This window comes from Cynocephalus volans, chromosome 1 (assembly GCF_027409185.1).
Source record: "Cynocephalus volans isolate mCynVol1 chromosome 1, mCynVol1.pri, whole genome shotgun sequence".
Classification (NCBI taxonomy): domain Eukaryota; kingdom Metazoa; phylum Chordata; class Mammalia; order Dermoptera; family Cynocephalidae; genus Cynocephalus; species Cynocephalus volans.
Window position 1 is genome coordinate 295667215 of NC_084460.1, and position 24596 is coordinate 295691810.

The window sequence follows — 24596 nt, forward strand, 5'->3', positions numbered from 1 at the left end:
CTTTGTCTATTGTAACTTCTCCCACCTATTTTATGAAAACAAAATCTAGGGTCTGGCTGGACATATTTATTGTTCTTTCCCTTGCATTTTCCTCTTGCCAGTTAATCATAGACGTGTTCATAGACCAGCACGCAACAGATGTGACTCGCAGTTGTAACAATTGCATAAATGTCTTTACTTTGAATGCACTGTTCTTTTTTCAACCAACAAGTATTGATAGATATTTAGGCTTTTTCCACTTTTTGCTTTTATGAAGAAGAGCATATTAATGTTCTTAGTAACCTTCTTTACATTCATGCCTTTCCACATTCTTGTTCTCATCTCAGCAGGCCAGAGTCCTAGGAGTAGAGCTGCTGGGTTAAATGATATGCATGTATTACATTTTAATAAATTTGACAAAATGCTTTCAAAATATTGAACAAGAATACATGAGTTCTGATTTTTCTATACTCTTTCTAGCTCTAGATGTTGTCCGACTTTGAAATTTCCTTGGCAAAAAATTCTGTGTAGATGCTTCAGTTTTTTCTTTCTACTTTCTATCTATGAAAATACACGTATACGTAATTCACAAAAGAGAAATATATATCAATATATCTTTTTTTTTTTGCCTTTTGCATGTCCTCTTTTGTGAATTACATATTTACATTCTTTAACCATTTTTGATAGGGCTATTTGTCTTTTTATAACTGATTGGTATAATCCTCTTGAGTACTCGGAATACTAACAGTTACTTCCTTACATGTGCTGCAAATCTCTCTTCCTAGGCTGTTCTTCATCTCTCGTCATACAGGATTTTCAGTTTTCAGTATTCAAATTGGTGATCTTTTTCTTTAACAGTTTCTGGGTTTCAACTTCTTTGAGTCTTCCCAAGCCTTCAACATTTTCTCCATATTATGCTTTAATGTTTTTAATTCTTTTAATGTTGACAGTATTTTTCTTTTACAATGAGAAGTTCCATCTATACAGTGTAAGGATCTAAATTTACTTTTTTCTCAATGGATATTTCATTGTCCCAACACCATTTAATAAAACAAATCCATTCTTTACCCATTGTATTGCAATGCATCTTCATCATATTTTAAATTTCTATATTTATTTGCATCTGCTTACGAACTCTCATTTTTTTCCCACTGACTTATCTATCTATTCATGTAGCAGTAGGATATTGTGATAATATTAGCATTCTAATAAATTTGAATGTCTGAGAGGACAAAGCCCATTGTCTCTGTTCTGTTTTGTAAATATTCTTCATGCTTGTTCCATCTTATTCTGTTTGATAAAATTTAAAATTGTTTTGTCAAGTTGCAAAAAATAAAAAGAAGCCACTGGAGCTTTTAAAATATTACATTAAATGTTTTTATGAATTCTAGAAAGATGGGCATGGTTTTGCTATAAAGTCTTCCTATTCAGGAATTTGTTTCCCTTTTTTTCGTGTCTTTTCTTCTGTCCATCAATGAAATTTTGCACTTTATGTAAGCGTTTTATCTTTCTTATTATTCTTTATTCCTAGGCACTTTATTATTTTTGAAACTATTGTGTACAGTGGAATTTTCCCATTTCTATTTGGAGCTGGTGATGGGTCATTGAAGTACATTAAAATTAAATTAAATAAAGAAAGTCAATTATAGTAAATTTGTTTTTGCACATTTATGTTATATGTAACCATATCACTAATTTCTCTCATTAGCTTGTAAGATTTTTTTAGGTGTACAGCATCATCTGCAAATAATTGCCTGCACTGATTTATATACCACTTATTTTGTTTTATTGGGGCTTATATATCTGCAAAATATTATAGAGTAATATGGTTATTAGAGCCAGCTGAGCTGAGATTCAGTCACTTGCAAATGCACAGTAACTAAATTCAGGTGAAACACCCATTGTCATATCTCAGTATAGTATTTTATTAGAAATAGACTATACATTTTAACCTATTGTTCTGGCTTCTTACAAGATTCAGTAGACTTTGTAAGTGCTGGGATTTAAATGTGTTGGAAACATAATCCCCAGTGCATCCGTGTTGGGAGTTGGGGCCTAATACGAGTGGTTAGGTCATGAGGGCATGTACTAACATTGTTATCACAGAAGAAGGTTTATTAGCACGAGTGTGTGCTTGTAATAAAGGCGAGTTCGTACCGTTCTTGTTGTCTCTCACCCTTCCAACTTGCTCCATGGTATGATACACAAGAAGGGCCTTGCAAGATACAGACCCTTGATCTTGGCCCTCTCAGCCTCCAGAATAGTGAGACAAATAATCTGTTGTTTGTAAATTACCCAGTCTGTGGTAATCTGTTATACCAGCAAAAAAGAAACTGAGACAGTAACAGAATCATATTCTCCCACATACTGGTAGATGTTTGCTGAAAGATTGACTTTTCAGCCACTTGGAAGAGTGAAATGGTGCTCTTTGTCAAAGCAAAGAGACTACGGTGATGGAGTTGGGATGTATTGTCCCCTCCAAAACTCATGTGGAAATTTGATCTCCAATGTGGCAGTGTTGGAAACTGATTGAGTCATGGGGGTGGGGATCCCTCATTAATGGATTAATGCTCTCCCTGGAGAGGGGGGATTATTAGTGCCTGCGAGAGCTCATTGCTTAAAAAGACCCTGGCACCTTCTCTCTCTTGCTTCCTGTCACCATGTGATCTGCTTGTACCTGCTGGCTGCCTGCCACTTTCCGCCATGAGTAGAAGCAGCCTGAGGCCCATGTCAGATGCAGCTGTCCCAGAATTGTAAGCCAAATAAACCTCTGTTCTTTATAAATTACCCAGTCTCAGGTATTTCTGTTATAGCAACACAAAACAGACTAAAACATACAGTTTCATGCCTGTCAAAATTATGAACGGCTTTCTGCTCTTGGCAAAACCAGGAAAGGAGAGGCAAGTTGCAAGACTCTAAGAGACTAAGCCTGGTCAAGGGACTTCTCTCCTCTTTATCCTCTATCAATTACAGAGCCAAGCACAACCCGAGTGTTGTCAACACCCTCACCCTCTACCCAAGGGTGAGGCCCTGCAACTTCCCAAACTGACATTGACTTCGGTGTGGCTTAGTGGGTTACTCAGAGAAGTTTAGATATTTAGAAAGCTATATATGATTTTATATCACTTTTCATATGTCTATATCTATAATATTTGAAACATACTGAAGCATATACTTTTATGGATGTTCGGTTTTATATATATAAAAATATATGACATACATACTTTTATACTCATATCTATTCAAGGATATATATGTATGAAAGTTTTCTGTATGTGAAAAATTATATATGTATATATTTGTAAATGTAAATAAAATTGTGAAAGAAGAATTCAAATCCCATAGAAGGCCCTTTGACAAAGAGCCTTAGATACAGCAGAATTACAGAATTAAATTTTTACCAGATTACTTTATGGACATTGTATATTCCTCCTTTCCTGTTTCAGATGGGCAGGCTATCTGCTGGGAGAGCATACTGTTTGTGTACCTTGTTGGGGAACAAGAGTCATAGTGTGAATCTCATCTGTCTGATTTGAAGAAAACATTGCTTGAAGACAGAGTGTGTGTTTGTGTGCAGTGTCTCAGGCCCTATGTACGGGACTTCCCCGAGGGCCTACTATAACAAAAGTTCCTTACATCTATCAAGGGGAATTGTATTAGGGATATAATTAAATACTTTAACAAAGATGGCTGATCATAATTTAGGAAAACATTGAGTTTAAATGGAAAAAAAAAAATCATTCCCAGTCCATTTCAACTTTTGTTAGAGTTCCAGAATTGATTACTATGTCCAGCTGGTCTCTAATCCCTCAGCAGACGTGAGTGGGCTTGGTGGTGGTGCAGAACGATGTGCAGTGGACTCTTATTTCATTACTCACGATTAAAGGTCCTTCAGATAACAAACATCTACTGAGAGGCTCTGTGTGCCTGCCTGAGTGCAGGGGTCATGGTCATATCAGTAGAAATGGCTTTGCCTGCCGGAAGCTGGATGTCTAATGGAAGGCGGACCTTGATCAGTTACAAGCTGTGAAACACACTTTGAAACAAAAGTAAAGGGCGTGAATAGAACTGATAAAGGGGCCTTGCCGGGTGAGGAGTAGCTGGGGGAGCAGAGTGCGAAGCAGAGCACGTGGCAGGGCAGCGTGAAGACAAATGTCATGAATTCCTTTATGTTTGGAACCCGCGTGTTCTTCCTCTACCCGCCGTTTCACGGGATCTCTTTAGTCTAATGAACAAGGGCATGTGGAAGTCCCAGTTTATGTCTCTTCTGAGAAGTCCCTTTCTCCTGGCTTATTTAGTGCCTAGTGTCCCTCCCCACTGCCCTGGGCTCTTGGGACCACCACCCATGTTGCTGCAAGCCCCCGTGGGAAGTCAGAGACACAGGCCACTGCAGATGCCTGACAGGGCAAGCCATACTTCCTTGCACTGCCCTGTCCCAACTATGGGTGATTCATGAACATATTGGACCTGCCCCGTGTCAGAGGACACTGACTTCTGCAGCCCCCCACCCGACAGCTCATCAAATGGATTACATGGCCCCCATATCCCGCATCACACATGCTGTCCATGTAACTTGATGAGCTGAACATAAGGGATTAACTGACATGTAGATGTGTTTTTATAGCTATTAAAGAAAATATTAATTTTACCTTTACATATTAGTATGCTTGATTCAACAGGTTTCCATTATGATGTATCAAACATTTTGCAGGTCTTTTGAAATCTCATAGGTCCTAACCCTACTACTTGTGGGTTGTGGGTGGCTGAAGGTTCTGGAATAGTGAGCACCCATGGAGTCAGCCCCTCCACAGGGTCAACTTTCCGGACAGCCTCCTGCTTTGCAAGTGACATCACCCCCATTGCCCACTGTAGCTCTCCCCTCTGCTCACCATGCCAGGCGTGCTCCACTCTCTTTTTGGGAAATCTGCTCCTTATCCACAGAGATTGGTTTCATCCCAGGATCTCCCTCCTTCACGCTCTGGTGTCTGTCCCAAGCCTGAGTCATCCAGTCTGCTGTAATCCCTGAGAAAAAGTGGCCTTTGCCTGGACACTCAGGTGAACTATGACTCCTGAGGACACCCTGAGTCCCGTAACACCAGTCAGGGCAGGCCTGGGCTCCAGGAGAGCTGCCCTTTAGGGGCCATCATGGTGACTGACAGACTTGCCAGATTCCTCTTTCTAGTGTCTGGTGCAGAAACACACACACGCACACACACACGCACACGCACACACAGATCATTCTCAAAACAGTATAGTCAAAGTCACAAGGAGAAAGAACGTTTGCTGACACCTTCTTCCTCTGGGAGGCGTCATTCTGTTATGTTATGTGCGGTGGTGTTAGTTCCTTTTGCTCATGTCCTGTCTCCACCCAGTGTCCCTGTGGGCCTGCTGGGATGAGAACAGGACCCACAGATGAGCCACATGGTTCAGAGCAAGGATCTACTACGAAGGGCTCAGAGCAAGGTCATCAACACACAGGCATCTAGAAGAAAGACGTGAGGTTTGTAGCAGCTCATGGTTCTCTCTCTACATGGTTGCTTAAGCATTCTTCTCCAGATGGACTGTTCCGGAAGGAACCCTGCCTAGCTTCTGCTGGCCTCAGAAGGGAGGACCACACTGTGATTTTCTTTGTACCTTTCATGGGGTCTTATTGCTGTCTAGATGGACCCAAACAGGACTCTGTCACTCTCCTGACTCTGATCATTGTAAGTCAGAGCCCTGCTGGCTCCTCTCCCAGTCCTATGAAGGAGGGAGTCCTGTGAAGCTGCTTCTAGTTTGGATTTGAGACAGGACAGAATATTGACATGCTGCATGAAGGCTGCTCATTAATGTTCAGAGTGGATCCTTACCACTACCTGCCTCCTTGCCTGCCAGTTAACCCATAATGCATGGACGACAGCTTCACCACACTACCAATCACCTGCAACTTCACCATTTACAAAAAGCCATGGTCAGTCTTCTTGGTGCATTTCAGAGACTTTCTGTGGGGGTTTTCTTCTTAGCACTATGGGACATGGTTGTAGGTGAAAGCTGCTGGTGGCCCCTCAGGATGGAGCCACTGGGTTAGTATGAAGGAGATAGTTGAGGTTCTCAGCCAGTGGGCATGAAATTGTGGTGTTAGTGCAAAGTCAATTGCTTTTGAGGGAATCCATATACTACAGAGAAAAATCTATCCTGTGCTGTATGACCAAGAAGAGATGGAGAAGCGTGACCTCTCCTTTGGAAGCAATCACTTAGCTCAGATATCATTTCTGACATCTCCTCAGAGTGGGTATAGGAATAGCATGATTGTTGCAGACTTGTATTTCGTCAACTGCCAGAGCCTCCTAAAGGACTGTTCCACCATGAATTTCTTCAAGGAGAGCAAGTTCGATGCTTTTTTCATAGACCCGGCCTTACTCTGTAGTGTGATCCTGGCTGAGTACCTGGGCCTGCCCTCTGTGTACCTCTTCACAGGCTTCCTGTGCTCCCTGGAGTATGTGTTCACCAGAAGCCCAAGCCCCATGTCCTGTGTTCCCAGGTGCCATGCAAAGTTCTCACACCACATAACTTTTCCCCAATGGGTGGCCAACTTCCTGGTTAGTTTGTTGGAGAACTATCTGTTTCACGGTCTGTATTGAAGTATGAAGACCTGCCCTCAGATATCCTCAAGAGAGATGTGTACTTACCCACCTTATATCGGAAGGGCTTCATGTGGCTGTTGAGATATGACTGTGTTTGAGTATCCCAGGCCTATGATGCCCAACATGGTCTTCACTGGAGGGACCAAGTGCAGGAAGAGGGGAGACCTGTCTCAGGTTGGTGGAGTTATTTCTTTTGGATTGTCCTGTTTCATCCAGGACAGACATTGTTCTTTGAGACTCTGTCTTCCCTCAGTCATTTGGCTCCTCATGCCAACTGTCACCCAGGAGGGTTGCCTGGAACAACATTGGTGGGCAGCGATTCCAGGCTCTGAGTAGCAGGGAAGTACAGACCAGCGGCTCAGGTGATAAGAGGCATGTGAATGAGGACAGGGCTCATGCTTGGCTACAGCAGGAGATATGTGTAGCTAGGTAAGCTATGGACAGCCACACAATTGTTGAACAAGCTTAAAGAGGTTCCCGTCCAAAGAGAGATGAAGCCTGATCAAGGGGACAGACCCAGGTGGAAACTCATTCTCCAAACTCTGTCCTACTCTTGTCCCTGGGCCCAAAGCCAGGGGTCAGCATGCTACATCCGGTGGCCTAACTTTCCCCAAAGCCTGTTTTTATATGGCCCAGACCTAGATTGGTTTCTGTTGTTTAAGGGATGTTAAAAGCTACAAGAATGACAACACAGAATAAGTGACAAAGATGTATTTGGCCCTGAAATCCTGCACATTCCTACCTGGCCTTCACAGAAGATGCGTGGTGGCCTCTGTACTAAGGTAAGTGTCTGTAGATGCCCTCTGGACATACGGGGAAAAGACCAGAGTTACTTTGGAAATAAAAATCTATGAGTTTATAAAACACAATTTAAGTATTTATGCCTTTGAAAGGCTTCAGACCACTCGCTCTATCTTTTATGCCAGAATTTTCTTTCTCAATGCATTTTTCATAAGAGAAGGCCTCAAACAGGTCCCAAAGACCCTTCCCATCCTGTGTGATCCCTGCTGATTTCTCTGTGAATGAGTGGGATGGCTGGCAGCAGCTCCCATGACACGTCGGGGTGGGGGAGGAACATAAATAGACTGGCTGCAGGAACCCCGGCAGGAAATAGAAACTCCCAGAGTCAGGACAACTTCACTAAGAAGTTAAGAAGGAAAAAAAAAAAAAAAAAAAAAAAAGAAGTTAAGAAGGAATGGTTATTGATTGATTTGAGAATTTATTATTGTTTATTAAATGTTATTTATTCTTCTTATAAAGAAACATTTGGCATAAGAAAGGTAACATATATTTGGGAGCCACCATCCAATTTTTGCAAAAAGCATTGTATTTAGTCATATTGAAATGCTAGACTTAAGTGAATGCATTTTTTGAAATCTGTGAACATAGATCTGGTACTTGACCTTATCTGTGTCTCAGCTGTTATCCCTGTGTGTCACTATAGAGAACATTCTGTGTTATGATATGTAATTACCAACTTATATTTTTAAGAATTAGAAATTAAATTAAAGTGATTGGAACCAAGTTTCTTTTGTCAAATAGTCAGACCACTACAATACTGTGAAAAAAACGTGTACTTCGTAGGGGTGCAAATATTTTGGAAATAGAGAGCTGTGGTGGTTGCACAAGATTGTGTGTGTACTAAATGCTACAGAGTTGTTCACTTTAAAATGGATAGTTTCATGTTATGTGACTTCACCGGAATAAATTGAGTTTTCCCAAATTAGATACATTATAGATCATAAAAAATAAAGCTGTGATTTATGGTTTATAAAAAGACAATAGTCATTAGGCAAATACAAAAATCAGGCAATTTTAAGGTAAACACTACACAATTGGCCAATAAAAGTTGGTAAACACATTTAAGTTCAGAAATAGGGGCTGCTAGAGCTCAGGGGAAGAGGAGAGACCTATGGAGTGCACAAAGGCAGGAGAAGCCACGATGAGAGAAAGGGAGGAGTGCTCTGCTTTTTTGAGCCGCAGCCACTTCAGGGCTGGCCCTGGTGAGCACATGGAGCAAGAGCTGGCAAAACTCACTGCTGTGCCTTTCGTATGAAGTTGCTTGGAGGCTTCAGGGAAGAAGAGGGCCTGGGTGGCTCCCAGGCCAGCAAGAACACTAATAGTGTTCCTATGGACCTACGTATGAGCAAAGCACCACAGACAACTAAAAAATGGAGCCATTTCCAGACTGATGAGTCATCACAAGGGACTGGTGCCTGGCCCATTCCATGGGAAGTATTTGGAGTGGGGGGGTAGGGGAGATGGGCCCACTGGGGGAACACTGGGGCACAGAATGGACAGCTGATCTGCCCTTCAGTCAGCACAGGGCCACTCAGAGGAGACTGGTCAGTAATATAGAACTGCAGGGGATGCAGTGTGCTGAGAAGACTCTGGCCCAGACCAGAGTTTCCGCACAACCCAGGTGTACTGGACCTCCTCGCAAGACCCAGAAGTGCTTGCAAGGTCGAAAGTTAAAACCTGAGCTGCACATAAAGCCTTCCCAAAAGAATCAGCAGCAAAGCAGCAATTTAGCTAAATCACAGGGCTCAAGTGTTGGTTCCCACACAAAGTTCCCCCATTTTAGATGTAACCAAAGGACAACAGATTAGTTCCAGTGCAGAGTTTCAGTGGTGGGAATAGTGAATAATCCAGCTCATAACTGAAAGAAAAAGCAAAATAGCCATAGATAAGAGACAAAGTCTGATATTAACTAGTAAAGGTCTAACACCACCAAAACACACCTAGAAAACCTAGGAGGACTGGAAGCCCCCTAGGCTCCTATGCTGGGGAGGGGGTGGCCAAATGCCTCAGCCAAACCCACCGACACCCCCATTTAGCCCAGCAATGACCACCAGGCTACCGACAAAAGCACCCTAGGCTCCCAAGTTGGGGCTATGTGGGGCCTTGGGCCTCGGCCATGCCTCCCCAAAGTCTGCGTCCAGCCAGACATGACTGAGCCCCCTAGGCTCCCCTGCTGGAATGAGAGGGTTGTCATGGGACACAGCCAAGCTCCCTTTTCTTCCTAGTCCTACCCTATACCCCTCCCCTTTTTCCTCTCCCTCTCCCCACAACTGCTCCCCAACATCTTAGAATGTTAAAAAAATAATAATAAATGAATTAAACAAAACAAAACTTCAGAAATATTTCAAGAATTATAGATTCTTCTGATTATCCATGAATTCAGACTAATAACAATGATATCAATGATATTCAATTTTGTCTATCAAATTAACAAGCATTTTTTATAGGTAACACTTGGCACATCTGTAAAACACAAACTGATGTATTTCCAACAAAAAATGTGCAAAGCTTTTTGAAAACCATAGCTTAGTGGACATTCCTGGCAGAAGGCTCTAATGCACAGTCTAGGAAAGTGTCCTTTCTCAGGGTGACCTTTGGGATCCCAGCTGTGACTGACTCAGAGAGTCCAGTGATGTCACTTCCACTTCCACCCGTGTCAGTGTCACTCTGACCGCAGCCTCACCCACCTCCTCTGCCCAAGGAGGGACTGAGTCACCTCAGAGTTTGCCCTCATTTCTGCCCAGCTTGGCCTTTGTAGAAGGTCCTTGGCTGCTGAGCTGGTCATTCCTGCACTGAGAACCTTAGACGCTGGGCTACAAGGCAGTCTCTGATGTTCTAGAACCATGTATCCCAGCCCCGCCAGGGCTTCCTCATCACCCCTGTTCACCTTGTCATCTGCCCTGTGCCAGATCCCTGCAGGCGCCTCTGCACCCTTCTGTGTGCGTCTGGGGTCCTCACTTCTTCCCCAGAGTTTCTCACAGTCATGCATGAGAAAAGAGCCTTTCTTTTGGAGGCCCTTCTCCTCTGCCATAGGAGCACAAATCCACACCAGGTGTCAGGACACTCTCTACGTGGTCCTTCTTGCTAATAGTTGAGCTTCCTCCATCCCGTGGCTAACCTCTTTTCCTATTGGGAGACTCAGGTGTCAAATATCTCAATTTTATAAGAGAATTTAGCTTCACATTTCATTATTAGATGGGCTATTGAAGTATTTTTCTTCAAACAAAGGAATTCTGAGATAAATCCTAGTCTCTTCCACTTGCAATGCAAAACATTGTTCAAACCTTCTAAGGAATGGGGTTCTCCTTACACTGTTAGTGCTGTGCACACCTTGGAGCCATGTCACGGCCACATCTGTGGCTCCAGGAATGAGCACATCCTTTGTTGTGTCCAGCCTGAGGTAGGGATGGGAACTCTCCCACTCTGTACCCAGGGATCTTTCCTGTGTCCCCATTATGTTAGGAGAGCAAGAAGGCACAGGTAGGAGCTATATGGGGCACTTGGTGGCTTACTTCTGCGTGTTCATTTCTCCCTCTGTGAAATAGCAGCACACAGGAAGTTGTGGCAGGGGCAGGTAAGGTCAAGGTCATGGGAGAACTCTGAAAACTTTAAATGCAACACAAGTTGGACTGGGCTGCTTTAGGCTAGAATATTAGCATTGAGGACCATGAGACAGGAAGCTCTCTCACTCAGTAGAGCAAACCAAAGCTTCTAGAAGTTGAGTGAGCTTCCTAAGGCCACAGCTGCAGCAGTACACAGAGACACAGCTGCAGCAGTACACAGAGAGTGGGAGGGAACTCACCCCCACCCACTCTCCTGTGTCGTTCAGCATGTTTCCCCATTACACAAGACCTGGAAAGTAGCAGCAACATGAATGGAAGGAAGGAAGCCGAACGAGGAGCCATCAGATGTGACCAGCCTCCTTGTGGCCATGTGGCCTTGGACTTCAGTTTCCTGACATGAAGATGGGCTGAAAACATCAGCCTCCCCTCACTGGTTGTTTGAGGTCAATGGGGAATGGACAGCACGTGACAATGCTTAGTGGACTGTCAGGATCGATTATGGCCCTACCCCTCTCTTCCCTGGACCTTGGCTCAATAGGGCTGGCACTGTCTCTCTGCAAGGTGATAAGAGCAACGTGGATTTCTTGTAACATTCTTTGGGGAGTATTTTCCCAGATAACTAGATCCCAGTTCCTCAGGACCACTTCTGTTCTTTGTGTTCTAGAATCGTCTAGATACTGGTTCTCACATGAGTTCAATTTTGACCCCCAGAGAAATATCCAGACAGATTTTTTTTTGTTTTCGTTTTTGTATTTGGTGACCGTCTTTTGTGGGGAACCTTATCCATGACCGTGAGGGTATAATGCTGTGTTCTAATGAACTAGAGACATTTTTGGTGACTCAAAAATTTTGGTGGTGGGGTGATACTGTCATCTAGTAGGTAGAGGCACAGGATGTTGTTAAAAGTCCTACAATGCATAAGAAATATCCACACAACCATGCACTCCCCAGAAAGAACCTTCTGGCTCCAAATGTCAATGTTGCTGAAGTTGAGAATCTCTGATCTGAATAAATTCCAAGTATCAGTGACATCTACCCAGCAAGACCCCCAGCCAGCTGTTATGGGGGCAGCAAGGATCCTCTGAGCTGATTTCATTTTCCTAAAGAGGTCCTACAAGTAATGCTCATTTAAGCTGAGATGTCAACATTTCTTGGTTGAGCTAATATTTGATCTAGGTAAGTCAGGGGAACAAAAACCCAAAATTTCTATTCTTAGTAGACACTTTATAAAATACATGGCTTAGGCCAATGACCACAGTGCCTCTACTGTTCTTTTCTCTTTCACAGCCCTGTGTTTATCTTTAAGACTGGTTATCTTGGAGATTAGCAGACATGTGGAACAATTGGCAGCATTTTGTTAATGGTTAATTTTTTAAAGAGTGGCTAAATGCTAGAGGAGTCAGGTTAAAAAAATACATTCAACATGAGTATCCAAATGACTAGAAACTTGGCTGTTTAATTGTTTAAGTAACTCTAGGTCAATGAGATTGGATTTTTTTTTTCTTCTTTGATCTGTTGGACGGTACAGGGGTTGAACCTGGATCTTGATGTTATCAAAGGTGGGTTTTTTAAAAAGTCTTTGTTGAGGTATAATTCACATACCATACAATTCACTCATTTCAATCGTTTTTCTTATACTCTCTGATATCTGCAACCACCAACCACCACAGTCAATTTTGGAACACTTTTAGTCATCCCCAAAATATAACCCATTCTTGTATCATTCCTCGTTCCTTACTGCCCCCAGCCCCTGCCTCCATGAGTATACTTTCTGTTTCTGTGCATTGCCCATTCTGGGTATTTTGTAGAAATGGAATCATACAATATGTGGCTAGTTTTTTCTGTTAAAATAAGATTTTCAGAGTACATCGTGTTATACCATAACTTTTTAAAGCTGATAATATTCTGTTCTGTGGATAAACCACACTTATGCATCTAATCATGAGTTTATGGACATTTAGGTTGTTTCCACTTCTTGGTTATGATAAAGAAAGCTGCTGTGAACACTCGTGTACAAGTTGTGTGTGGATATTTGTGTTCAGTTCTCTTGGATATACATCTAGGTGTGGAATTGCTGGGTTGTGTTGTAACAGTAAGGTTAATCATTTGAGGAACTGCTCAGAATGTTTGTCAGTGTCTGCACTATTTCTTTTTATTGTGGTAAAATACACATAAAATAAAATTTACCATTTTGAAGCCTGCAATTCAGTGGCATTAGTACACTCCCAACGTTGTGCACTGTCACTACTCTCTTTTTCCAGATCACTCATCACCCCCATAAAAACTCACATGCCTTGAAGGCAGTCATTCCTCATGGTCCCCTCCCCTGCCCTGGGCAACCCCAACCTGCTCTCTGTCTCTACGGATTTGCCTGTTCTGGATATTTCATGTAGTGAAAATCATACATTATGTCTCCTTTTGTGTCTGTTTTCTTTAGTTAGCATGTTTTTGAGGTTCACCCACACTGTAGCATGTATCAGCACTTCATTCTTTTTATGGCCGAACAATATTCCATTGTCTGAACTTACCACATTTTGTTTATCATTGATCAGTTGATGGACATTTGGGTTGCTACTTTTTGGCTGTTGTAAATAATGGTGCTGTGGGCATTTGTGTACATGTTTTTGTTTAAAGACATTTGTATTTCTTCAGGGTATATACTCAGGAGTGTAACTGTTGGTCATATGGTAATTCTATATTTAAGTTATTGAGGAACCCACAAGCAGTTTTTCACAGTGGCTGCACCATTTCACATTCCCACTAGGTGTATGAGGGTTCCAATATCTCCACATCTTTGCCAACACTTGCTATTTTTCATTTTTTAAAAATAAAATTATAACCATCCTAGTAGGTGTGAAGTGCTACCTCATTGTTTTTATTTCCATCTCCCTAATGACTATTGATGTTCAGCCTCTTTTCATGTGCTTATGGCCACTTCTGTATCTTCTTTGGAGAAATATCTACTCAATCCTTTATGCATTTTGGTTGGGATATTTTTGTTGTTCTTTTAGAATTCTAAGAGCTCTTTATGTATTCTAGATACAAGTCCCTTATCAGTTATATGGTATATACTTTTCTCCTATTTTGTGGGCTTTCCTGTCACTTTTTTGATGGTATCTTTGAAGCACAACTGTTTTAAGTTTTGATGAAGTATAATATCTGTTTTTTTCTTTGGTTGCTTGTGTTTTGTTGTCACATTTAAAAAACATTGCCAAACCCAGCATCAGGAAGATTTACGCCTATGTTTTCTTCTAAGAGGTTTGTAGTTTGCTCCTATATTTAGGTGTGTGATCCCTTTTGAGTTATTTTTGTGCATGCTAAAAGGTAAGGATCCAACCTAGGGGTTTTTTTTGTTTGTTTGTTTGTTTCAGATGTATGTCCAGGTGTCCTAGCACTGTTTATTGAAAGATGATTCCCTGTTGAATCATCTTGGGTCTCTTGTGGAAAATGTTTCACTGGAAATGTGAGAGTTTTTGTGTGGAGTCTCAGTTCTGTTCCATTGGTTTATGTGCCTATTTTTATCCCAGTACCACATTTTCTTGATTACAGCAGCTTTATAGTAAGTTTGATATTGGGAATTGTAAATTCTCCAAACTTGTTATTCCTTTTGAAAATTATTTTGGCTATCTTGGATCCCCATATGAATTTTAGGGTCAGTTTGTCAACTTTTGTAAAAAATGCCAGCTGGAATTTTGATCGAAATTGTGTTGAATGTGTAGATAAATTTGGGTAATATTGCCATCTTAACAATGGTCGATCTTCTGATTGATGAACGTGGGATTTCTTTCTGTTTCTTTAGGTCTTCTTTAACATCTTTCAACACTTTGTTTTACTTTTGAGCGTAAAGTCTTACATTTTAAAAAAATTAAATGTTATTTCTAAGTATTTTATTTTATCTTATACTATTTTAAATGGAATTGTTTTCTTAAATTCAAATTTGGATTGTTCATTGGTACTGTATAGAAATATAATCAATTTTTAAATATTGATCATGTACAGTGCAACCTTCCTTAACTTGTTTATTTTTCTAATAGTTTTTTAGTGAATTTCTTAATATTTTCTATATACATGATTATGTCATTTATCAAAAGAGAGAGAGTGCTTGACATCTTCCTTTCCAGTCTGGATGAATTTTATTTCTTTTGCTTGTCTAATAGCCCTGGTTAGAACCTCTAGTACAATGTTGAATAAAAACGGGGAGAGAGGACACCCTTTTCTTGTTCCTGATCTCAGGGAGGAAGTGTTTAGTTTTTCACTATTAACTGTGAACTGGAGATGATTTTCCAGATGCCCAGATGATCAGATTGAGGAAATTCCCATCTGTTCCTAGTTTGTTGAGTGTTCTAGTTTGTTTTGTGCTGTGACAACAATACCTGAGACTGGGTAATTTGTAAAGCACAGGATGTACCTATCACCGTTCTGGAGGCTGGGAAGGCTAAATCAAGGCACTGGCAGGTTTGATGTCTGTGAGGGTCTGGTCTCTGCTTCCAAGATGGCACCTTCTATGCTGCGTGCTCCAAAGAGGAGGTAAGTTGCATCCTCACCTGGTGGAAGGTGGAAGTGCAAAAGGGACAAACTCCCTTTATCAAGCCCTTCTCTGATGGCATCAATCTATTCGTGAGGTCAGAGCCCTCACGACCAAAGCTCCTCACCAAAGGCTTCACCTCCCAACACTGTTACATTGGGAATTAAGTTTCCAACACATAAGTTTTGGGAGACAAATTCACACAATACCATTGAGTATTCTTTCCATACGTGGGGTGGTGGACTTTGCCAAATGCTTTTTCTCTGTCTATTGAGCTGAACATGTGATTTTTTTGTCTTTTGTTGTACTGATACTGTGTGCTTTGTTAGTTAATTTCAGGTGGTAAATCAACTTTGTATTTCAGGGATATTCCACTTGATCATGTGGTATAATCCTCTTTATAAGTTACTAGACTCTGTTGTATGTTATATTGTTGAGGACTTTTGCATTTCTCATAAGAGATATTGGAAGTTTTATTTTCTTGTGAAGCCTTTTGGTTTGGTATCAGAATATTACTGTTCTTGTAGAATGAGTTGAGAAATGCTCCCTCTTCTATTTTTTGGAATAGTCTTTGAATAATTGGTATTCACTCTTTAAATATTTGATAGAATTCACTAGTGAAGCCATCTGGGCCTGGGCTTTTCTTTGCAGGAAGTTTTAAACTTCCTAATTCAATCTTTATACTTGTTATAGGCATATTCAGGTTTTGTATTTCTTCTTGGTTCCATTTCAGTAGTGTGTTTCTTTCTGGGAGTTTGTCCTTTTTATCTAAGTTGTCTAATTTGTTGGCATACATATGGTCCAGAGTATTCCTTTATAATTCTTTTTTTCCCCTGTAAGTCGGTGTAATGTTCCCTCTCATTTTTGATATTTATAATTTGAGGTCTCTCTTTTTTCTTTGTTAGTCTACCTAAAGGTTTGTCAATTTTGTGGGTATTTTCAAAGAACCAACTTGGGTTTTGTTGATTTTCTCTGTTGTTTTTCTATTCTCCATCATTAATTTCTTCCCACTTTTTATTCTTTCCTTCATTCTGCTACTTTTGTATTTAGATTTGATTCCAGGCAGATTGACACTTTCATGATTCCACAATGTTCCTCTTTATCTCCAGTAATATTTTTTGTTTTAAATTGTATTTTTATTTGATCAGTATAGGCACTCCAACTTTCTCATGGTTGGTTTTTTATGATACATGTTTTTTCCATCATTTCACTTTATAAAATGTATTTTTTCAACATAAATGTTTATATTTTTGAATCTCAAATGTGTCTTCTATAGACAGACCATAGTTGGGTGTTATGTTTTATGCAGTCTGGCAATCTCTCTGTCTTTTAAATGGGTTGTTCAATCCATTCACACTTAATGGTGTTATTGATACAGATGAATTTTTCTGCCATTTTACTTTTTATGTTCTATATCTCTCATGTCTCTTTTCTTTCCTCTGTTCTTCCTTTACTGCTTTCTTTTGCATTTAGTGAATATTTTTGGTGTAACATTTCAATTCCTTTAATAATTTTTTACACTGTTTTTAAAAGTTATTTTCCAAGTGGTGTGATGGAGTTTGGATGTGTTGTCCCCTCCAAAACCCATGTGGAAATTTGATCTCCAATGTGGCAGTGCTGGAAACTGATTGAGTCATGGGGGTGGATCCCTCATGAATGGATTAATGCTCTCCCTCGGGGAGGGGGGATTAATGAGTGAGTTCTTGCTCTTATAGTTCCCGCGAGAGCTCATTGCTTAAAAAGACCCTGGCACCTTTTCTCTCTGTCTTGCTTCCTCTCGCCATGTGATCTGCTTGTACCTGCTGGCTGCCTGCCACTTTCTGCCATGAGTAGAAGCAGCCTGAGGCCCGTGCCAGATGCAGCTGTCTCAGAATCGTAAGCCAAATAAACCTCTGTTCTTTATAAATTATCCAGTCTCAGGTATTTCTGTTATAGCAACACAAAACGGACTAAAACATTGTGTTTTAGGGTTTAGATATACATTTTAACTAACAAGTATCTACTTCAGATTTACTAGAATGTGATTCCTGTTAAATACAGAAATGTTATTCCTATATAGCTCTATTCCCTTTCCCCCATTCTTGCAAAATTATTGTCATATGCGTAGCATGTATAAATATTAGAAACCCAACAATGCATTGTTGGAGCATTACTTTATATAAATGCACATGTGTTAAAGAATCTGAGAGAAGATGAACATGTACATATTTATAGAGTTTGTTATGTTGCTCTTATTTATAATTTCTCATTCTTTTCATTAGTTCTTGTAGGTCTGAGTTACCATACAGTGTCATTTCTTTGCCCAATTTAGCTTTGCTTCCACCTGCCTCCTTTGTGCTGTTATTGTCAAATATATTCCACTTCTGTATGTTATAGCCCCAATAGTACAATAATATACATATTATTTTTTAGAATTGATTTTCAAATCAGTTAGGAGAATAAATATGCATTCATCTTTTATAGTTACGTAATTACTATTACTGAAGCTATTTGGGGTTTTTGTGTGGATTCAGATGTCTGCATGGGGTCACTTGCTTTTAACCTAAAAATCTCCCTTTAGTGTATCTTGGAAGTCAAGTCTGCTAGCAATAAATTCTCAATTTTTGTTGATGGAATGTCTTAGTAAGTGGGGTTTTGTTTTTATTTAATTTGTGCCTTTGAAATGATGCTCTTTAGAGACTTCTCTTCAGAGTTACATCACAGCTTCTACTCTAAAACTGCACATACTTTTAGCAGAGGTACATTATCCAAATTCAATGGTAATATACACTTTTTCAAGAATCACGAGTGAGGAGATCACCTTCTGCAGTGGAGAGAAACTGGTGACATTGCTCAATGTAGGAGTAGTGGTCTGAGGGTCTTCCTTTAAATTACAGTAGTGAGATCATATTCGCAGCTATCTTAATGAAATTCATCATTACATGGGTATCTTTTAATGCCCTGAGCAGCTTGGTCTACAAAAGATCAGCTACATCATTTGTGTGCCATGATGCTGAATGCAAACGAAGGGGCCTTTGTTCAGAAATTATCAAGAATTATAGGACAGTGACAGCAGAGTGTTAAATAAAGTGCAAGGCCCTTCTAAACATACCTGTATGAGGAATGTGTTATTGCCCCTTTTACTTTCAAGTCCACGCCCTATTTCTGTAATCACATAGTATCACCTAGTGAAGGGGAGCTCCTAGTTAGAAGAAGGCCACAGTTTAGAGTTTATTGCTGCAGTTAACCTAGCATTTATCTTACCATTGCCTCTTTAAATTCTGTGATAGTCTCCCATAGCTTTTTTTTTTTCAGAAATACATCTATTGTATACAAAAATGGTAGACTTGGATTTACTTGATTTTGTATAGCTAACAGCTCACAAATATTGGGAACAGGCCCCTTTACTTGTTGCTGGTAAATGTTTAGTGTTTGTACATAGTGGAATATCTGTTAGGAACTCAAACAAAAATAAGAGGAAGCACACACAGTAGCAAACAGGATAAAATGAAAAGAGCCAGGAGAAAGTCAGGACAGGGAAAGTGAAAGACCTGCCAAGAAAGGTTTCACTGCTTTCCCGAAGCAAATGTTCAGATGAGAACAGCCAAATTGAAACACATAGCCATTGCAAAAGCAGACAAAATTTTTAAAAAATTACCTAACATTTAGTTTATTACCCACATTTTTAGTCTCTTCAAAGACTAAAAAGCTGATCAGTACTCTGTTCTATAAAAGGTAAGCAATTTCCATGTAATAGGTGTTGTATCTGAACTAGAACTAAGGAAGTGGACAGCTCCTGAGGAGCCCAGGAGAGCCCGCTGGGGCAGAGAGACCAGCCACTACAAAGTCCCTGAGGAGGGCATTTCCCAGGTGCAATGGGAAGCTATTCAGTGGTGCTGCGCGAGAGACGGCCTGGTGGTCCATGTCGGAAAAGACCCCTCTGGCTTCTATGTGCAGGGCAAGAGTGACAGCAGGGTGTCCAGTCTTGAGGCTGTCCCAGGTGTACTGGCAAAGGATGATAGCACCTTGTGTTGGAGTGGGGTCCAGGCAAGTGGAGAGGGGCAGGTTTGAGATCTGTTCTGGAGTTGGGCAGAACGTGATGCTGAGAACACCAGAACTTATTCTTGCTATCTACCTGTAATCTTGTGCCATTGATCCATCTCTTCTCCCTGAACCCCACCACCGCGCTCCTTCCCTTCCCAGCCTCTGGTAACCATTATTGTACTTTGTACATCAGTGAGAACCAGCTTAATCATTTGTGAGTGTACAGTTAAGGATCAGGTAAATTCATACTGCCTTGTAACAATCACTACCATCCACATCCAAAACTTTTTTCATTTTCCCATCAGAAAATCTGTATTGTGGCAATAATTCCCCATTCCCTCCTCCTCCCAGGCCCTGGCACTGCCATTCCATTCTTTGGTTTTATGAATTTAACTATTTTAGATGCCTCATATAAGTGGAATTCTGCACTAATTGTCTTTCTGTGATTGGCCAATTTCATGCAGTGTAGTATCCTCAAAATTCATCTCTGTTATAGCAAGTGTCAGAATTTCCTTCCTTTTTAAGGCTGAATAATATTTCATTATCCCTATTTCTCACATTTTGCTTATCCATGCATCTGTCAGTGGACAACTTGGGCTGCTTTTGCATCTTGGCTATTGTGAATAATGCTGCTATGACTATGGCTGTACAATCGTGATGGATTTTCTAATGTTAAACTAGCTTTGCTTTTCGGAGATAAACCCCAGTTGGTTATCATGTATAATCTGCGTATATATTATATGTTTTTATATATTATTTGATTTTATTTGCTAAAATTTTTGCAGCTATGGTCATGAGGGTCTGTAGTTTTCCCTACCTGTAATATCTTTATCTGATTTTGGTAATGTGGTAATGCTGCTCTCATAGAATGTATTAGGAACTTCCCTTCTATTTTCTGGTATAGACTGTGGGTAATTTGTATTATTTCTTGTATTAATGTTTGATAGAGTTCATCAGTAAAGTCATCTGGGCTTGAAGGTTTATTTGCAGGAATGTTTGAATTACAAATTTACTTTCAGTTTAAAAAACATAGTTTATTTCTATACAGGTTATTTATTTGTTCTTGTGTAAACCTTGGTAGTTTGTGTCTTTTAAGGAATTTGTCCATTTCATCTGTGTTGTAGAATTCATTGACACAAAGTTTTTCGTGATATTTTCTGATTGTCACTTTTATATCTGTAGAATCTGAAGGGATATTACCTCTCTCATTCCCGATATTGCTGATTTATTTCTTCTCTCTCTCTTTTTGTTTTTCTGATCAGTTTGGCTAGAGCTTAAAAAAGTTAATTGATCTTCCCCAAGAACCATCTTTGGTTTCATTGATTTTCCCTACCATTTCTCTAGTTTCTATTTCATTGATTTCTACTCTGAAGTAAGCCTTTTGGGCAGGTAGATCACTCAATGCCATTTTTAATTTTCAAAGAAAACATTCTGAATGTGCCACAGTCACCAAGGTAAATGGTGACTAAACAAATATGTAGTAATAGTTAGGGTGTCCTGGAAAGAACCATCTTGTGCTTCTAACATGGATTATGCCCCTAGGTTGACTGTGGAATCCTTCACTGAATACTCCTCAGGGTGTGACCTGACCTGCACCACTGAGCTCACCCATGAAGGTATCTAGAAAACCTGCATAATGTAATTCAGTCCAATGCCACAAACATTCCTCATGTAATTTCTGTGTGTAAGGCATAGCGTGGGTACTGTGGAAGGACTCTGAAAACACAAGGACGACATAGCCCTGAAGGAGAGCTCGATAGAGTGTAGGGACAAATACACAGGTTCGTGGAGGAGGGCAAAGGCCGACCAGGGTGAGCCCCAGCAGAGGTATGAACCACAGTTTAGAATGTGGAGTCACAGAGGAGAGGGAGGCATCTGTGCAGAGTGCTTTGGCAAGCATCGGGCAGGTGACTTCCCACTGCACATGACGTGTCTAGGGAGAGCTACTTAAAGTACTGTAGATGACAGTCACATGTCATCAAACCCCTGTAATGGTGCATGTAGATGGGTCGTCGACCTTATTTGAGCACTTCAGAGGGTTCGGAAATGAAACAAGAATCCTCGTGGAAATGGAACAGGCAAGCATCAATGCCTGTGCATGGCAGAGACCCTTGTCAACAGCAACCCCGTTGGCAGGGCAGAGGTCAGTGCTGAGGGCCTTGCAGTCTTTCTGGGATGCCAGTCTCTTTCCAGACAAGGAGGCTTTTGTAGTGTAACAATGAAACCCAAATTTTGCCTGAAAAATATTCCAAAATGCAAGCTTTATTCAAATTTACTTTTATTTGTTTGAGTCCTCTAATCCAAAAGCTTTTTTTTTTTTAGTGAATATTACTCTAATCTCACATTTCAGTATGTGGCATGATCTCTCTCCAAAGCAAAGATCAAGTTCTAGTCTTGTCTGTAAACTGTCCAAAAAATATGTGAGCAAATTCTGCTCACTTACTTTTCTCTTTTGGAGTTAATCATTGGCTATGAGCAATACCTTTTATGAACATGTGAATACATGCCCTCTCGTGAGGCAGGTTTTGTGCCTGTACTTCCACCTACTGGTTCACACGGGCTTAGGATCCATGCTGTGCGATTGCTCTGGGCTGCAGGTACGTGATGGCTCCCATAATTGTGACCGGCCCACTTCCTCTGTGTGTGTGTCTGCTGCTGACAGGTGGCCTGGCCGAGGCAGGCAAGCTGCTGGTGGTTCCCGTGGGGTCGAGCCACTGGTTTTCCATGCGTTTGGTTGTGGAGAAACTCATCCACAGAGGTCATGAGGTGGTCTTAGTTACACCAGAGGTGAGTTGGCAACTGGGAAAATTGTCAAATTGTACAGTAAAGACTTATTCTGTTTCTTATACTCCAAAGGATTTGGACCGCGAGTTCATGGGTTTTGCCAACAGTCAATGGAAAACTCGAGGACAAAGTTTATTTTCGATATTAACGAGTTCATACAACACTATTTTTGAACTTTTGTTTTCACATTGTAGGAGTTTGTTTAACGACAGAAAATTAGTAGAATACTTGAAAGAGAGTTCTTTTGATGCAGTTTTCCTGGATCCGTTTGACATGTGTGGCTTGATTGTTGCCAAGTATTTTTCGCTCCCGTCTGTGGTCTTCGCCAGGGGAATATATTGCCATTACCTTGAAGAAGGTGCACAGAGCCCCGGTCCTCTTTCTTACATTCCCAGAGGTTTCTCAGGGTTCTCAGATGTCATGACCTTCAAAGAGAGAGTATGGAACCACATTTTCCACTTGGAGGAGCAATTATTTTGCCCCATTTTCTTGAAAAGTGCCTTAGACATTGCCTCTGAAGTTCTCCAGACACCTGTGACAGCATCTGATCTCTTCAGCCACACATCCATTTGGTTGTTACGAACTGACTTTGTTTTGGACTATCCCAGACCTGTGATGCCCAACATTTTCTTTGTTGGTGGCATCAACTGCAATCCGTGCAGCCCACTGCCTCAGGTGAGTTATCCCTCCTTTAGTACATGAAGAATAATCTGGCTTGAACATTGAACAAAAAGATTCCTTTCTGAGGTGTGTTCTATCATTTGTATATGTCACATTTGGAATTTCTTTGTGGATTAATGAATTATTTAGTGCCAATCCATTAAATTGTGGGTTAGCACATTTTCTAGAGCTACCCTCGTTGAATGTATATGTATACAATTGATGTAACTGTATGTCATCTTCATTCTGTATTTTATAATACTGTTTTTGGAAAAATGCTGGAAATCACAGTAAGAAATGAAACTTTCTTTTTTGCTAATCCTGTGCTACCGCTGTTTTGAAATTTTCTCTATTCTAACTTCTTCACCTATTTTATTAAAATAAAATCTAGTGTCAGGCTGGACATATTATTGTTCTTCCCTTTGCATTTTCCTCTTGCCAGTTAACCATATAACATGTTCATAGGCCAAGATGCAGCAGATGAGACTTGCTCTTTTAACAACCTCACTAAAGTTTTTTCAGCCAACCAATATGATAGATATGTAGACTTTTCCACTTTTTGTTTTTATGTACTGGAGTGTAGTAACATCCTTAGATACTTCTTCACTTTCTTGTATTTCCACATTCTTGCTCTTATCTTAGGAGGCCAGAGTCCTAGGAGTAGGGTTGCTGGGGTAAATAACATGCACACACTTTAATAGATTTGCCCAGGTGTTTTCAAAATATGGAACAAGAGCATGTGAATATGTGAGTTCTGGTTTTTCTACACACTTTGTAGCTCCAGATGTTGTCAAACTTTGAATTTTTTGTTTTCTGGGCAAAAAGTTCTGTGTAGCTGCTTCAGTTTTTACTTTCTCTTTTATATCTATGAAAATAGGTCAATATGTAATTCACCAAAGAGGAAATATATATCAATATATCCATTTTTGGCCTTTTGCATTTCCTCTTTTGTGAATTACATATTCACATTCATTAACCGGTTCTTATAGGGCTATTTGTCTTTTTATAAGTAATTACTACAATCCTCTTGAGTACTAGGAATACTAACAGTTAGCTTTTCACACGTGCTGCAAGTCTTTCTTCCTTGGCTGTTCTTCCTCTCTTTTCATACAGGATTTTCAGTTTTGGGTAATCAAATTGGTGAGCTTTTTCTTTATCGATTTCTGAATTTCGACTTCTTTAGGTCGTCCCAAGCCTGAAATATATTAACATTTTCTCCATGTTATGTTTTAATGTTTTGCATTCTTCTAATGTTGACAGTATTTTACTTTTACAATGAGAAGTCTCATCTATACAGTGTAAGGATCTAAATTTACTTGTTTCTCCATGGATAGTTCATTATCCCACCACCGTTTAATAAAAATTCCATTCTTTACCCATTGAATTGAAGTGCATCTTCATCATATTTTTAATTTCAATATGTGTTTGCATCTGCTTAGAAATTCTCAGTTTTATCCCTCTGACTTATCTATTCATGCAGCAGTACCATATTTTGATTGTATTAGCTTTGTACTAAATTTGAACGTGTAGAAGGGCAAACCCCAAAGTCACTATTCTTTTTTAAAAATATTCTTGGTGCTTGTTACATCTTATTCTCTCTCTTTTTTTAATTGGCTGTGAGTATTCATGGGGTACAAA

The 24596-nt window shown here is 40.3% G+C and overlaps 2 protein-coding genes and 1 pseudogene across 3 annotated transcripts in view; all 3 read left to right on the top strand.

Annotated features, from left to right (window-relative positions):
* LOC134372958 (UDP-glucuronosyltransferase 1-6) overlaps nt 1-24596 on the top strand; it is a 253422-nt gene that overhangs the window by 157138 nt on the left and 71688 nt on the right. The window lies entirely within an intron of this gene.
* LOC134390174 (UDP-glucuronosyltransferase 1-6-like) lies at nt 5927-6938 on the top strand (annotated as a pseudogene).
* LOC134372980 (UDP-glucuronosyltransferase 1A8-like) lies at nt 22119-23000 on the top strand. The gene has a single exon (XM_063090350.1). The coding sequence runs from the start codon at nt 22119-22121 to the stop codon at nt 22998-23000; it is 882 nt and encodes a 293-aa protein (XP_062946420.1).

Excerpts from the sequence above, each read along its gene's own strand:
- LOC134372980 (XM_063090350.1), top strand. The coding sequence starts at position 22,119 with ATGGCTCCCATAATTGTGACCGGCCCACTTCCTCTGTGTGTGTGTCTG.